This window comes from Camellia sinensis, chromosome 15, assembly GCF_055761805.1.
Source record: "Camellia sinensis isolate YWXY chromosome 15, ASM5576180v1, whole genome shotgun sequence".
In the NCBI taxonomy this organism is placed as follows: Eukaryota; Viridiplantae; Streptophyta; class Magnoliopsida; order Ericales; family Theaceae; genus Camellia; species Camellia sinensis.
Window position 1 is genome coordinate 25,208,827 of NC_138975.1, and position 17,668 is coordinate 25,226,494.

Consider the following 17,668-nt stretch of genomic DNA (forward strand, 5'->3'; position numbering starts at 1 on the left):
AATAAGAAGTCCTATAATTAATACCAATTTTTTTTTTAATTTTCTTAATTTTAAACAATTAAGAAAATCTCCATTGGCTAGCTTCCATTTAACTTTTATTGTACAATCCCACATAGATATTTTGATTTTAAAAATAATTTTGTATGAGATTTTGAAACTTTCATAATATTTAACTTTAAAATAATTACAATCCCACATTGAGAAATAAAAAGTGAGTTGTTTCACTTATATAAAGTGAATCTTATACTCTCATTTAATGTTATAGTATTATGCATGTTTTAGTTCAAGATGATTTAAATTTTAAAATAAAATTTAAAGGTTTAAATTAATTAATTTTGTTGTAAATTGATTGGTCTTTTAACTTAGCCAATTAGGCTGAATCTTTTTCAATTTGACTGATTCACTAGTTTAACCACGGTTTTAGTTATTTTATCAAAATATTTTGCTTAGATTTATTTGATATGAAATAAACTAAAATTGACCTTATTAAAAATTGAACGACTGAGATTGTTTGATTAGAAATGAACTTTCTGTCCAAACAACTGTTAACTTTTATTTTACAATCGCACATCAAGAAAATGAGAGGAAAATGAGTTGTTTCACTATATAAACCTTATGCTCTCATTTAATATTGCAGTGTTGTGTATGTTTCAATTCAAGACAGTTTAAATTTTAAAAATAAAATAAAATTTAAAAATTTTAATTAATTAATTTTTGTATAAATTGGTTGGTCCTTTGACTTAGCCGATAGAGTGAATCATTTTCGGTTTGACTGATTCGCTGGTTTAACTGCGATTTTATCAAAATATATTGGTTAAATTTGTTTGATTTGAAATAAATTAAAAATTGACCTAATTAAAGATTAAACAGCTAAGATTGCTTGATTCGAGATAAACTTCTCGTCCAAACAATTGTTAACTTTTAAACAATTAAGAAAATCTCTATTGGTTAGCTTTCATTTGACTTTTATTTTATAATCTTACATTGAGAAAAGAAGAAAAAAGTGAATTGTTTCACTTGCATAAAGTGAATCTTATATTCCCATATATATAAGCAAAATGAGATTTTTAGTGAGAATCCTATGATTAATATCTCATACTAATTTTTTTTTATTTTCTTAATTTTAAACAATTAAGAAAATCTCAATTGGTTAGCTTCTATTTAACTTTTATTAAATTAAACGTAATTATCATATTTTTATTAAATAATATATTATTTTATCCCGTGCATAGCACGGGTAATATGCTAATATATATATATATATATATATATATGTACATTTCTTTTTAGGGTTTAAAACTTTTGTTAAAGTAACCATATTTGTTTTATAATTGAATTTTGTTACTATTCTAAATTCAAATAATTATTTTAAAACATCTAAATAATTTAATTACCCTTCAAGATCTCAAAAAAAAAAAAAAAATTTACATCTGTATGGGGATGAAATATTCTTAGTTTTCTGTACTCCATGAATCCAAGCTTCACGTAACGTTGCTTAACCAGAGAACAGAAATATGGTGAGTTACCCGGCGGTGTGCTGCCGGATAAACCCTCCAACGATCAAGTCAGCACACTTGGAGAAGAAGAAGAATAATAATGAATAGAGCACTATAAACAGAGAGAGTTGGGAATTCCTTCAGATTGCTTACTACTAAAATCTCCATGTTTCTCATTTTCAAGACTGGCCATGCAGCCTCAGAGATTGTGGGCGCACTACCCCTGCTGTCCTTCTTTGGGCAGGTGGTTGTGCTCCCATCTACCTTCCTTACACGTGTAGAGACCAAAACCTCCAAACAGTGTTTATCGAACCACCAAACGGCATTGACGCATACCAGGAGTGGATTTCCCCTTCCTTACCATTGGTCCAGGTAGCTTACACAACTGAGCTATCACTAAGAGAGACAGACATCACAATGGACAGGAATTGTCGAGCAATATCAAATCGGTCCATCTGGATTGACTGGACGTAGAGTGCGCAGTTCGACATCTCAGCCCTATGTCAGTCCGGATCGTTCGTAGCTCAGTTGAACACCCGCATGCCTCCACATTCTGGGCGACGGTCTGCCGAACCCAACGTAATGAGCCGAGGAGCCGTGTTGGTATAGTTCGGTCAGCCATAGGGTCTTTGGCCCTCGCAAGGCCCAACACCATATCCCGCATTGTCGTAACTCGGCCCACTTGTTCGGCGCAAATCTCCCTCTCAATTGCCCCTTAATCCCATCCGAGCTGAGCGTGATTGGGATTACTATTCTGATTGAGCTATCTGATTTGGTCGGTCATTGAGGATTGCGCCAGCAGTTTTGTCATCTATCAATCAGCCGTACAAACAAACTATCTTTTCAACGCCACATTGCCTTCCCTGACTAGTTCTGTGCATCCCTACAGCTATCTCATTATCTCTAAAATTTGAAAGGTTGGCGCCCTTTCGCATCATTTATACATACGAAAGGTGTGCCTCTCCCCCCTTATCACTGTTTATCTTCCTTGAGCAAAACCCTAAACCCTTTTAGTCTCTGCCTTCTCTACCATTATTGCTACTGTCATCGCCCTCGCTCGCATCATTTCCAGAGTTTTATATCTCAACAAGCATCACAGGGAAGGTCGAAGCAGATTGAAGCCCGATTTGGTACTCAAATCTGTAAGTCCCTCTTACTTTCATTACCATTTTTGTGTTCTTCGTGTTCTTCGTTTAGGACCATTGATATGCTGTCAATGCTCCTCTCATGGGGCAAAATCATACGCTTCTGTAGAAGTTAAGTAAAACTGGAACCAAGAACATACTTAGGGCCATCGTGCCCCTTGTCTTTCTTAGCGTCTGTGTGTAGCCTCAAATTTTGGATGAACACATTGATTTCTGAGAAAAACCGAGCTAGGTCCCAATCTAGATCTTCAAATAGGATTGAGCAGAACTGAAAGTGGTTTGTGGATCTTCCAAGCGACAACGTCCGCGCTGAAACTTGGATCATCCAGCTAAGATAAACGCTAAGCGATTAGGACTTGGTAAAAAATCGGCCTAATATGTTAGGTTTCACGACCGGTCTAAAATCCAAACTGTGTCAAAGTTTAGCACACGAAAGCCTTTGGGATCCGTGCACTCGTTGCCTTGCTAACACTTGCACTTACTTTTAATAATGTAGAACTAGGACCGACCAGGTACACATCGACATCACGTCGGTAAGGCTCAAAGACTAAGCAAATACTAACTTGAGCAGCTCAATTTTGACCGAGCTACAGTCAGTTCATTTTACAAAATAAAACCGAGGTAGATGGGGAAATATCGCTTTATGGTCAGCTCTCCTAGGGCAATGGCTGAATTCCGTAGAGAGTACAACATTCCAGATGATGTCCACTTGGAGCTGGCCAAGAAGGGAGACACTCCCTAGGGCGAATTGGACAAATTCCCCTTCACGGTTGTGTCTATTGTAGAAGACGGTTTGCGCTTCCCAGTCCAACCCCTGGTCTGCGAATTTTTGAGGCGAACTAGGTTGTGTCGCACCCAAGTCTCCAACAATGCATACAAAATAATAAACGGTGTAGCCGCGCTGAATAGGATACTCAGTCTGAATCTCAGTCTCGCCGAGATATTCCACCAATACACACTTAGTAAAAATAAAGGAGGCTTCTGTTGGTACCTCAAGGTTAGAAAGGGCCAAACAAAGCTCACAGAGGGCAATGCAGACAAAGAGGTGAATGCTAATGACTTCTTGTGGGTGTTTGGGAATTATGAAGACACCGAAGCGCCCATACCGGGCTAGTACATACATAAAAATTTTAGGAGAGATGATGAGCATCATAGCATGGCTTAATTTTTTGAATTTGAGTTTTCTTTGTCAATCTAACCCTTGCTTCATTTTTGCAGATTACAAACTCTTGGCGGACGATTACTCCAACGCTAACTAAGAGGCAATAAGGGTTGCTCTACGTCATCAGGCCGAGGAACGTGAGGCGCAAAAATTGCCCGGCTTCTAACCGAGTTACCGGCATACTGTGCCACGTAACAGCATGGTCACCAATTTCCTTCGTGCCCCCTCTTCAGAGCCGGATCCAGATATCCCGCCGATCAGACTAGTTCCCTTAACCGCCGAGTAGGAGATGGCCAAGATCTGTTGTAACGCCCTCAAAATAAACCCATAATTCATAAAATATTGACATACTCAGACATAAAAGAAATAAGCATAATTACATTTCATCAGAGTATCCATTACAAAATGTATTACATGTTGACAACAAAAGTAAACGCCCTATAGGCTTACAACTTTCTAAGTCAACACTTGGGTTACAAAAAGAGAGTACTAACTCAATACACAAAATAAGCCCTTGGCTTTATGTACATGTAATACAAAAATGTAATCACAAAATAAATGTCCCAGCCACTAAGCCTCTCAAGCTACGTCCTTGGAGGTGGCATGCTACCAGTACCTGAAAATGATATCCCATATAGGGTGAGCTAACGCCCAGTAGAGATATGTAAACATAATATGAGCAATAACTAAAACATTGGCATTTGATAAATGTTCAACTTAACACAACTCAACTTATGAACATGGCTCAGAACCTGGCCAAATAACTGAAGTGAGACTACATCTCATGCCAACAATACTATAACTTGCCATTTTACGGAAATTGCGTCCGCGGGATTCAGCACCCATGTATTTTCATTCTCTTATGGCCATTTTACGGACATTTCATCCACGGGACTCGGCACCCATGTATAGATATATTCGGATTGTCATTTTACGGAAATTGCGTCCGCGGGATTCGGCACTCATGTATTATTATATTCAAATGGCCATTTTACGGAAATTTCATCCGCGGGATTCGGCACCCATGTATTCAAATGCACAACTTGATTAGTTTCAGTTCACCTAATCATCATGTAATGTCTACAACAATCAAACTATCCTCCACCGATAGCCCAAAGCAATTATTTCTAAATAGATAATAAATACCTCAACACATATATACAATTGACATTTTTAAAAGTGAGTGACTTATAAATCCAACTCAATTTCATAACAAATGTCATTAATTACACTAATGACCCAAATATACCCAAATATGGCATTTTTTTCCCTTTAAACTCAATATTGACCCAAAGGTCCAAATATTATCAACAACATCAATAATCTCTTTTTAAGACCCTAAATATATATATATATATATGAGTCAAAAAGACAAAACCCCCATTTTTCAATATATTACATTACAAATCCTAACTTCCCAAACCAAACCATTTAAACAAAAGCTCTACATTTAGGTTAAAGATCATAGAGATGAGTAGGAATCCCTACCTCGGAGTTAGAGCTCAAACGAAGAATATGAAGAAATCGAAAATGCTCCAAACTCCAAACTTTTTAGATCAAAATGAAGCCCTCGACGATCAACACACTTTTTACAAAGGCACTAAGAGAGTGAATCACTCTAGCTAGATCAAACCCTAGAGAGAAGGGAGATTCTAGAGAGAGGAGCTCTCAAAATCGATTTTTGGGAAAGTAAGAGAGAGAATGAAAGTTGAAAAGTGATTTAAAAATGCCCAGCTGCCAACTGATATACGACTCTCCCGCTCGAGCGGAGAATAGAATGCTCGAGCGTCAAGCACAAAAATCTGGACCCGTTCGAGCTCAAGAAGACCCGCTCGAGTGCTAAGACACAAAAACAAAACACATCCGCTCAAGCGCGAAAACCAGTCCGCTCGAGCGTAGATTCTCCTCTCCCAAAACTTTCACAGAAAATGAACACTCCGCTCGAGTGCAAAAATCTCACTCAAGCGCGACCAGCTCGAACGTAAGGAAACCCGTTCGAGCGTGAAAAACACGTCTGCAGAAGTTTTGCAGAGGCACAGATACTAGAAGTGTGGAATCTCTGCTCGAGCGCACAAGGACCCACTCGAGCAGACCACTCAAAAACTGGGCAACAAGAATTTGAACTAAGGCTCAACCCACCTATTCGAAACACGCCCAACACATCCTAAAACTCAAACATAGGGAATTAAAGAATGACAACAAGACATACAACCAACAACTCCACGGATCCTAAGTTCAGAATACAACAATCAAAGGAAGAGAAACCGGGATCGCTATATCTGTGCTATTAAATCAATGATTATTGGCGAGCCGAGCGACTCTCAGCCCACAGAAACAATTGGGCGACAATCCTCCACGCCAGCCATGCAAGAGAAAGGGGTAGTGCTGGTTCTTGCTAGCGAGCAAGCTGTCGGTTGGTCGTAAAAGAAGTCAAGAAGAAATCAATCTAAACAACATTTGGTGGATAAAGACTCCGTCAAGCTCCCATCTGCTGACCAAGGGGAGCAGACTGATCAACCACTCACCGAGCGATCCGCCTACTCCACTGCCCCTCCAATCTGGTTGCACGAGATAAAGTATAAAGGCCGAGCAGTAACCATCGCTAATTCGGTCTATGCCAACAAGGATTATTCGCTCGGCTTTAACATGACCAAGGGATTACTCCTCCCAGTGGACATGAAGAAGCATGAAGAACTGTCCGACCTGAAAGTCCTCTGTTTTGTAGCAAAGTCAATCGTCCTGGTAAGTGAACGAGCACCTTTGTTGTTAACCTGTTGCTCGATTTTGATGTACTGACACCTATTTTCTTGCAGGCCGCGCAGAAGAACTATCTGGCCCATGAGCGTATGATCGCCGTGCGGCAAAGTCTGCGGGAGGCCATCACCGATAACAAGGCCAAGACCGCCGAGCTAAAGAAGTTAAAGTCCTTTCATGAGGTAGTACTGGCCGAACGGGATCGGTTGGCCGAGCGGTTGGCTAGGGCGACGAAGATAAACAAAGTGCCTTGCAAGTGACGAAGGTCAGATACATCGCCGAGCTACGCAAACTCCGCGAAGCCCATAAAGCTGAGCTGGAGAAGCAGGTCGATGATGCTGAATATTGCAGCTATGCAGAGGGCAAAAAAACCTATGAACAGCAAGTGGAAGGAACCAAGGACATCTTTTTCCAGTGCGGCTAGAAAGCTGCCGGGGAAAAACTTGGCCTTGGTCAAGACTCTGACGTGTTCAAAAATCCCCCAGCCACCTTCATTTCGGTCCATATGCAAGCTTATGCCAGTGCCGTACAACAGAAACTAATAGAAGAGACAAAACTGGCAGCTGCGGTAGACGCTCCGGCCGTGCAACACACCGATCAAAACCCTCATTTTAAGGTGTCTGAAGAAAGCGGGACCCAAGCCCAAGAAGAGCCCGAGCAGAAGGGGGATACGATGGTCAGCGTGGAAGAAGAAGATGCCGAGATAGGGGTGACCGATCAAGTTAACACCGTGGATTTGGATTGATCTCTTTTTTTTTTTCTTTTTTTTTTTTTTTTGTAATCGAGCTATGATCCCCGCGTTTGTAACCACACTTGTTCATGAATGAAAAATGATGAACTTTTCGCTCGCCATGTATTCGAATTTTTGTTTGCCTTGTTGTCATTTTCTTTGATTTGGCCGAGATATATATCGCTCAGTTTCATAACAGCAGGCCGAATATGCATGTAGCCAAGATAAAATCTCCTCGTTGCATTCCAAGTGCAATGATCTTTTTAGGCGGAGCTAATTTTTCTACAAACCCGCACAAATGCAAAATTCCTTTTCAAAATTAGGGAAGCGTAGCTGCCTTGCGGGTGAGTAAGTTCAGCTCGGTTGGGGGTCTAACGAGCAAATATCATCTCGGGGACGAAAAACACTTTAACGAGCGAAATCAGCTCGGTTGGAGGGCAAAAGCGACCCTTGGGGTGGACAAATCGCAAACTCATTCCAAGGCGAGCGAATCGGCTCGGGTTAAAGAGCAAACTCGGCTTGGTCTAAAACATTTGTGTAGCGTAACACCAACTATTTTGAAATTTGAATATAACGAACACCAACTGCTTGATCGGGCAAGCAGGGTCAGCTCGGTTCTAATACAAGCTAGGTAAAATACCAACTATTTGAGCGGGCGAGCAAGGTCAGCTTGGCTCTAATACAAGTTGGGCAAAACACCAGCTGCTTGAGCGGGTGAGCAAGGTCAGCTCGGCTCTAATACAAGTTGGGTAAAACACTAATTGTTTGAGCGGGTGAGCAAGTTTAGCTCGGTTTAATGAGCAAAATCAACTTTACAACGGCAAGCAAAAATTAGCTTGGGTAATTATGAGCAAAATCAGCTTTACAACGACGAGCAAAAATTAGCTCAGGTAATCCTGAGCAAAATCATCTTTACAACGGCAAGCAAAAATCAGCTCGGTTAATCCTGAGCAAAATCAGCTCTACAACAGCGAGCAAAAATCAGCTCGACTATTGCTACCAAAAATCAGCTCAGTTGATTAAAAACATAATCAGCTCTTAACTGGACATCCGTTGTATAGTAGGCAAAGTCAGCCCGGTTGGGCATTGCCCCTGGCACTCATAGTAGCTTAATACTCTTGTAATATTTTTGTACAGAAACGCATAGTATAAGAGAAAGAATGGGCTATCTTCTATTACACGTCACATATTACATCCTGTGGCAAAAGGCCAAGTTTCAAAAATCAAAAAAGTAGAAAAGGTTACATTTCAAAAGTAAAATAGCTTTAGGTTGGCCGCATTCCATGGTCTGGAGATAGCACTGCCATCTAAGTCCTCTAGATGGTACGCCTCTTTGCCTGCAAGGCTAGTTATCTTGTATGGCCTCTCCCAATTTGCTCCTAACTTACCCTCTCCAGAGATCATTGTGTTGCCCATTACTTTCCTCAAGACCCAGTCTCCTACCTTGAATAGCCTAGGATGCACGTTCTTGTTGTATTTCTTGGAGAGCTCTTGTTGGTAGGCGGCTATGTGGATTAGTGCATGTTCCCTTCTTTCTTCAGCTAGGTCAAGTTCCAGGGCTATAGCTTCATTGTTTAAGTCTGGTTGAAAACTTTCAGATCGGATGGTTGGCATGCCGATTTCCAATTGTATGACTGTCTCCATGCCTGTTACCCAAAAGACAATCTAAGAGGGAGGTGAATTAGGTTTTTATAATTAAAATTAATAATACCCTAATAAAAATTATGACTAGCACAATAGATAAATATAATTAATGAAATAAAAATAATTAAAACAAGTGTCTTAACAACTATGTTAGTTAATGATTTTAGCACAGTAAAAATGTGAAATATAGCTATGGCAATTTAAAATAAAATAAAGAGATAAGGGAGAGAGAGGCAAACAAATTTATAGTGGTTCGGCTTCAACTCGGTCTACGTCCACTCCTCAAGCTTCACTTGAGATTTTCCATTATACTCTAACTTCACAAGGTGCTAGCAATATTTTCACAGATGGAGCAATCCTCCACAGATTTTACACTGACTTTCTAAGTCAAAAACACTGAGTGTACTACATTCTTACAAGGTTGAAAAGAATGTGTTTTTACTTTCACAAAAAGCTACAAGAATTATCTCTCAAAGATAGATATAAAAATAAAGCTCTGGTTTTTCTGTAAACCTCACACAGGAAAGATGGACTTAAAGGTATAAGGCTCAGTGTATAATTTCTGAGAATAGATGTGAGTGATTATAGATCAAAGAATATTTTCAAGTTTTTGTAACTTGTTTACATTAGAGGCTTTGGTAGATATAATGAAACTTATAACCATTTATAGCCATTGTATTCATTTGAATTTATAGCTGTTTATAACCGTTGTGCTTCCATCATTACCAATTTGAATATCTTCCACTCCATCATTACAAATTTGAATTTATAGCCGTTGTACTTCCATCATTACCAATTTGAATATCTTCCACTCCATCATTACAAATTTGAATATCTTCCACTTAAACCTTTTGAACTGCTATTGTGCTGAGCTGTTTGAACCTCTGTTTTGGGCTGTTTGAACTTCTGATTTAATCAAATATTAAATACATTCTAACAACATTTAGGATAAAGATTTAGGTGAAAAATAATGGGACAAAATAAATTTTAATTTTATTAAAACATAAAATCATCAAAATAAATTTTGATTCTATTTTTCTCTTTCAAATAAATCATCAAAATAAATTTTGATTATATTTTTTCCTTCCAAATAAATTAAAACATAATTAAATAAATCATCAAAATAAATAAGTCTAACAATGTCGTAAGCCAAGGCAAATGGAGTTTTCCCGGTTGAGCGCCTTGGTGTAGTGCGGTATGCCTAGAGCACATTGGGGAGTTCCTCAGCCCACCTCCCTCTGGCCTTCTCCAGTCGCTTCTTCAGCCCATCCAAGATGGTTTTCCTTGAGACTTCGACTTGACCATTTGATTGAGGATAGGCTGGTGTAGAGTTGTAAAATTCAATCTTTAACTTTTCGCAAAACCCGCGAAAGAGTTTCTCGTCGAATTGAGTGCCATTATCCGAAATGAGGGCTTTTAGGATGCCGAAGCGAGTGATGACATTCCGCTAGAAAAACTTCTTTACATCATTTTCCCTGATGATGGCCAGCGGCTCTGCCTCTACCCACTTAGTGAAGTAGTCCATAGCAGCGATGAAAAATTTTCAGTTGCCCAGAGCGGTTGGAAGCGATCCTACAATGTCTATCCCCCAAAGCGCAAATGGCCAAGGACTTATAAGAGGGAGCAACTCTCTAGCCGGCTGGTGGATTTGGTGAGCGAATTTTTGACATTTTTCGCATTTGCGAACATATTTCTGCGCGTCAGCCTGCATGTACGGCCACTAATAACCCTAGAAAATTGCTCGGTAAACTAAAGATCTACCCCCAATATGGCTTCCGTAGATGCCTTCATAAATCTCGAAGAGGAAAGTTTCAACCTTGTTGGGGTGGACACACTTCAAGTATGGCCCAATAAAAGATTTCTTATACAAGGTGCCAGATGGAAAGAACCAAAACCACTCTGACTTGGCCCTGATCTTGTTGGCCTCTTTCTTTTCAATGGATAGAATTCGATCCTTCAGGAAGGTGATGATTGGATCATCCAGGACGGTCTCAAGTCGGTGCAGAGTACTCCGGATGCCTCCAGTTCCTCAATGCTCGGTCGGGGTAAGAATTCTATCATCAAATGATTGGGAAAAGTTGTTTGCATAGATGCTAGGCCGACTAATTCGTCGGCTTCATTGTTTTCTTCGCGGTTAATTTGTTCCATTCTTATCGCGGCAAACTTTTTGATGTATTTAGCCATCCTTTTATCCCTGGCCTCATATTCCCCAGAGATCTGATTGACCACCAGCTTGGAGTCGCTGAATACCATAAGTTCTGATGCCTTCATTCTTAAAGCACTCTTTAATCCGGCAATGAGGGTTTCATATTCCGCCTCATTATTAGATGCTGGAAAACCAAATGTGATCGCATGCTCAATGGTCAGCCATCTAGGTCAACACAACTCCCAGCCCGGCGCCATGTCTGTTGGAGGCCCCATCAACGAAGAGCTTCCATATCTCACTAATGAACAACTTCCAGCAGTTAGAGGGATTTTGAGAGTTCCTCAACTCCAAGGCACTGGTCGACTCGGACTATCCTTTCCTGCACCTCCATCAAGCTTGTATTTCGGTAAATTGGTTGGTTCTTCGATTTCTTGTCCGGCTTGATCTTGACGTCTTACTACATGTCCCCACCACTTTTTTCTACTATCGGAGCCGTGGGCTGCGCCAAGTCCGCGCCAACCAAATCAACAAAGCAAACAGGGTGTGTTCCAAGGGCAAATTTCGCCACGAAGTCGGCAAGGGCTTGAGCTTTGATAGCAATGCGCGGCTAGAACTTGATGTCATATTGTCCCAATTCTATAGCCCACTTCAAAATTCTGCCGGTGAAGTTTGTCTTCTCAAAGAGCACCGTGAGCAAAAATTCAGTTAGCACTACTATTATGTGGGCATGAAAATAGTGCGCCAACTTTCTGGAGGCCATCATGAGAGTCAGAGCCAATTTTTCAAGCGGCAGATATCTCGATTTAACTAGAAGCAGTGTCTTGCTAACGTAGAAAATAGGGTGGTGCTGGATCCCCCCAACACGGACGAGGACCGCGCTTGTCGTGTATTGAAAAACTGCCAAGTAGAGATACAACTCTTCGCCCGGTCGTGGTGTGACCAGGATTGCGGCCGAGGAAAGCTATACCTTTAGATCCGCTAGTGTGTGGTCGCACTCGTCATCCCAAAAAAACTTGGCTTTTAAAGTCTTGAAAAAAGGCCTGCAACGATCTAAAGACCGACTGATAAATCTGTTCAGCTCAGTTGCCATTCCGGCGAGATGTTGCACGTCCTTTGTGGAGTTTGGCCGCTCCAGTTCTTGTATTGCCTTGATCTGTGAAGGGTCGGCTTCGATTCCTCGGTTGGTGACCAAAAAACCTAGAAATTTTTCGGTTCCCACTCAGAACGCACACTCGGAGGCATTTAAACGCAGCTTGTGATGTTTGAGTTTGGCAAACATTTCTGCTAGGTTAGCCAAGTGTTGAGACTTGTCTTTACTCTTCACCACCATGTCGTCAATGTAAGCCTCTATAGTGCAGCCCAACAGTGGGGTAAACATTTTGGTCACCATTCTTTGAAAAGTTGTCCCGGCGTTCTTAAGGCCAAAGGGCATGACCTTGTAGCAGTACAAGCCTCTAGGCATGGTAAACAATGTGATCTCTCTGTCCAGCTTGTACATGGCTATTTGGTGGTAGCCGCGGTATGCATCTAGAAGCTGAACCTTTGGTACCCGGTGGTAAGGTCCACCAGCTGGTCGATCCTTGGTAATAGAAAACTATCTTTTGGACAGGCACGGTTGACTGTCTTGTAATCAATGCATACCCGCCACTTTCCATTTTTCTTTGGCACTACCACCGTATTAGAGATCCATCTAGGGTATTGTACTTCTTCTATTGCCCCGGCTTCCAACAAGTTTTTGACCTCCTCTGCTATTACCTCAGCATGGTGCAGGGCCGAGCGCCGAGTTCTTTGAATGACCGATCTTGCGTTGGGAAAGCATTTAATTGGTGGCAAATGAAACTAGGGTCGACGCCAGGCATATCGTAAGGCGTCCACACGAAGGCTTCGATGTTGGAAACCAAAAAAATTCACGTAGTCCAGCCGCTCGGCGGTGAACAAACATGATCCCAAAAGAAAGAATTTGTTTGGGTCATTCTCATCGATACGCACTTCCACCAAGTCTTCGACCAGTTTCTCTGCGGCTTTTTTTTCCACAGCTTCCAACACCTCCTTTCCTTCTGGCTCTTCTATCATTTGGACAAAGCCTTTGGCAGCCCAGCTGCCATTTACCGCGACGAAGTATTACTTTGCCATTACTTGGTCCTCTCAAACCTCTTCTACTTGTCGAGCTAGTGCAGGAAAACGCAAGACCTAGTGATAAGTCGACGCTACTGCTTGCATGGTGTGCAACCAGCCCCTTCCCAAGATTAGGTTGTAGGTTGATGGGACGTTAAGTACCCAGAACTCCACTTGCTTCGCGACTGACCCAGCTTTGACCGACAATATGATCTTTTTGATTGGCCATTCCGGTTGAAAGTTGAAGCCGACCAAAAGAGACGTTGTTGGGGCCAAGTCTTTTTCCTCCAATTTCATCTGTTTGAACGCGTCATAATACATGATCTCGACCAAACTCTCCTAGTCGATCAAAGTTCTTTTGATGTCGAAGTCTTTGACGCGAAGTGTCACAACTAGGGCGATTATGAGGCGTTTGAAATCTTTTCAAGTCCTTGCTTGAAAAAGTTAAGACGTCCTTTATCTCGCTCTTCCCTTTTTTCACGGCGGGCTGAACAGAGAGCACTTCCCTCATGTGCTCGGCCTTCTTGATCATCCCCCTTAGCTTGCAAACCCGCACCGACTCGATGATGCCGTGAATAACATTGATTACTCCTTGGGGCTCTGCATCCAGGGTGACAAGGCCATTTGGCTTGGCTTGTCCTTATGGAGCAACCTCCCCATCAATGTACTGATCCAAATGCCCAGCCGTAACCAGCTCCTCCAAGTGTTGTTTGAGCGGCATGCAGTCCTCCGTTCGGTGCCCCCTTTCTTCATGGAAGGTGCAATACCTTAAGTTGAAGCCCCTCTGCGTGTCTCCCAATTTGGCCGACCAACGCACATATGGCTCACATCAGATTTCACTGAGGATGTGATAAATTAGGATCTAAATGACAGTGGTGATGCTGGTTCGTGCTTTCAACTTCCTTTTGGCATCTTCCTCTTCGCTGCGAGGAGTGTTAGCTCAGTCGTTTTCACAGATTTTGTTTCTATCATTGCAATTTGAACCGTGATGTTGGTCTCTAGCTCGGTTATTAAAGCGTTGTCCTCCTGTCCCACCGAGTGAACCTTCCCAGCTACCCTTCTGTCCGCTGCAATCGGATTTGCCTTCTCAATTGCGGTGGCAGTGGCGGCATCATCCTCTACTCGGATATGCTCGTTGATCCGCTGCATTAAGGACTTCATGGTTGTGGACTGAAGCATTGTGGGCAAGTCTTGTAGCCTATGCCCGACTGGTAGACCTCGCTTGTATTAGGCGATCGCTAGATTGGTTGGACAATCGAGGATCTCATTGTAGGTTTTCCAATACTTAGCATTGTATGCCTTCAAAGAACCTCGAAACTCCATCTTGACCCTCAGGAGGTGGTCGACCTCCTTTGGTGTTCGAATATTGGTATTAAACCTGGTGACAAAGGCCTCTGCTAGTTGTTGCCATCCCTCGATACTCCCCTCCGGGAGCCTTTCGAACCACTTCAGGCCCAATTCTCCTAAACTTGCTAGGAATATGAGACACATCAAGGCGTCGTTGTGCCAGTGGCCAGCCATTACTTTCCGGTAATGACTAACGTGCATGTACAGATCCGTCTGCCATCGTATAGCATGAACTTGGGTTGGTGGAATCCGGCAGGGAGTGGTGTGCTCTCGATTTCTAGGGATAGTGGGGTAGCGGTAAGTCTTGCTAGCTCTCTGTCCATCGGTGCTGGAGCCACCATTCTTGGCGCTGGCATGGCCACTTCTTCACTGCAACAGATTTGGAAACTTAGCCTTTGCAGCGCTGGCAATCTTTGGGCCTCTCTACGGCATGCTGAATGGATGGAGTAAGAGTATCTTGATGTCGTCGACGAACGTGAGGAACGATAACTGCTATTGCGCATGTAAGACCTCTCCACCTGTGGGTCGGAGTCACCAACTCCGTAGCTTCTGGTGATAGAGAGAGAGAGGGTGTCCCATGTTGGTAACGACTGTCAGAGCGACAGGGTGGGGTGTGTTCACTGTGGTCGCCCACTCCAGCAACACCCTTCCCCTTGATTTGGCACTTCAGCGTCTCCATTTTAGCCGCCATGTTCTGAATGAGGGCATCCTGGTCTCTGAGTTTGTGCTTCAGGCGCTGAGCATGCGACTCTCTTCGCCGTCAGCGACCCTCGAGACTCTTTGAATGTTCAGTGCTCCTCGCGCGTTTGTCTCACGGACCTCTGGAAGAGGTCTCTAGGCCCACCATAGTCAGAATAACATGAGGGTCATCTCTTCTTCGGACAGACTCTAGTGTGATTCCATCGACAATGAACAATGGTATTTCGTCGTTGTTGGCCATGGAAACAGTTGAAAAAGCTTGGAGAGCAAGGTTTGTCTGTCAAAGACTTCCCACAGATGGTGCCGATTGTACGGGGGTGAAATATTCTCAGTTCTCCGTACTCCTTGAATCCAAGCTTCACGTAACGTTGCTTAATCTGAGAACAGAAAGATTGTGAGCTGCCCGGCGGTGTACTGCCGGATAAACCCTCCGACGATCAAGTCAGCACACTTGGAGAAGAAGAAGAAAAAGAAAAAGAAGAATGAAGAGAGCACTATAGAGAGAGAGAGTTGGGAATTCCTTCAGATTGCTTGCCACAAAAGTCTCTATGTTTCTCCTTTTCAAGGCTGGCCATACAACCTCAAAGATTGTGGGTGCACTACCCCTGTTGTCCTTCTTTGGACAGGCAGCTGTGCTCCTCTCTACCTTCCTTACACGTATAGAAACCAAAACCTCCAAACAGTGTTTGTCGACCACCAAACGGTATTAACACATGCCAAGAGTGGATTTCCCCTTCCTTACCATTAGTCCAGGTAGCTTACACAACCGAGCTATCACTAGGAGAGACAGACATCACAATGGACAAGAACTGCCGAGCAATATCAAATCGGTCCATCTGGATTGACTAGACGTAGGGCGCGCGGTTCGGCATCTCGGCCTCACTTTGCTATCTCGTAGGACATCTCGGCCCTACGTCAATCCAAACCGTCCGTAGCTCGGTTGGACACTCGCATGCCTTCACATTCTGCGCGACGGTCTACCCGGCCCTACTTAATGAGCCGAGGAGCCGTGGTGGTGCAGTTCGGTCAGCCACAGGGTCTTTGGCCCTCGCAAGGCCCAACACCATATCCCGCACTGCCATAACTCGGCCCACTTGTTCAGCGCAAATCTCCCTCTCAACATCTATTGAATTAAATAAATGAGCTGGAGATTTAAAATTTCATTTAGGATCCTACTTGGAATAATTAGATTGGGAATATGACTAGATTAGTACTAATGCTGCCCAGCTCAATGTTCGTCCAACCCTGTAAAAAATAGTTTATCGACATAATTTAACGGATATGGTGGACACAATGTATGAGAAGAAATATCCTCAACTAGTTTTATTTTGCTTCGTTGTCTGTTTGAACTTTGTTTCATTATTATTTATAAAAATGTTTGAGATCCCTTTTTTTGAGGGTTTCATAACTTCCAATTTGATCTTGGTCCTTGATGTATGTGTGGGGTCCACTCATGTATATATGGACCTCATATTTTGAGTAGTTGGGATAGGAATTATAGGGGTCATGTATATGCAGGGAATCTCTATCACAATTATATTATTTAACATACATAAATCAAACATGTTCTATTTTTTTTAAGAGAAAAAGAAAAAAGAAATGGATAAATGCATCTACGGTCTTTTTATTTTTATTTTTTTTTAAAATCGATTTCTCTGGCAGAGTAGAATAGTCTCGCACATAGTAAGCCGAGATAATCATTACAAGCAGAAGAGAGAGATCAGTTTATTGGTCTAAACAACCCGAGACTCTCAGTTATACTGCATTTTGAAATAGAAATGAAGCAAGAAACAATGTTGGAAAAGATGAAAAAAAATACTTTGGTTGGTATGAAAGTGTTGGCTGCTAGACAATACCATATGCGCATTTTACCTTGAGAGAGTAATGCTCTACTTAGTTTAGAGATTTTTATAAAAAAAATTAGAAAGATAGATAAAAAAAAGTAGGTAAAATATAAATAAAATGAAAAATATTTGAAGTCTCGAAATTTTGAGGCTCGAATGCCTGGAATTTTTTTTTTTTTTGGGGGGGGGGGCCAGTGTTGGTTTGATTTTTTTTTCTTTCAATGATGATTATGTGTAGGGGTATGCTAAAAAATTAGACATCCCGCACCAATTCAGCCTGTATAGTTTAATAAGATGAATGAGTTGGGTTGGACTGGTTTGGTGATAAAATTGACTGAATAATTAGGCTGTTAGTTAAAATTTGTTAATTCCATACAATTTTGTACGAATCCCTATATGAAATTAACAAAACTGTATAGAATTAATAAATTTTAACCAGCAGCCCTAACTAATCAGTCAATTTTATCACTAAACCAGTCCAACCCAACTCACTCACCTTATCAAACCACACAGGTTGAGTTAATACAAAATATTTAATTTTTTAACACATCCCTACACATAACCACCCTTTCAAAAAAAAAATATG

The 17,668-nt window shown here is 41.8% G+C and overlaps 1 protein-coding gene across 1 annotated transcript; it reads right to left on the reverse strand.

The window, feature by feature from the left end:
* Positions 1-8,535: 8,535 nt before the first annotated feature.
* On the reverse strand, positions 8,536-8,931 carry LOC145812866 (uncharacterized). Its single transcript, XM_082908092.1, has one exon. It carries the CDS (start codon positions 8,929-8,931, stop codon positions 8,536-8,538), a length of 396 nt encoding a protein of 131 aa, XP_082764218.1.
* Between the last annotated feature and the right edge of the window lie 8,737 nt (positions 8,932-17,668).

Coding starts and splice junctions, on each gene's coding strand:
- LOC145812866 (XM_082908092.1), bottom strand. CDS start 8,931: ATGGAGACAGTCATACAATTGGAAATCGGCATGCCAACCATCCGATCT.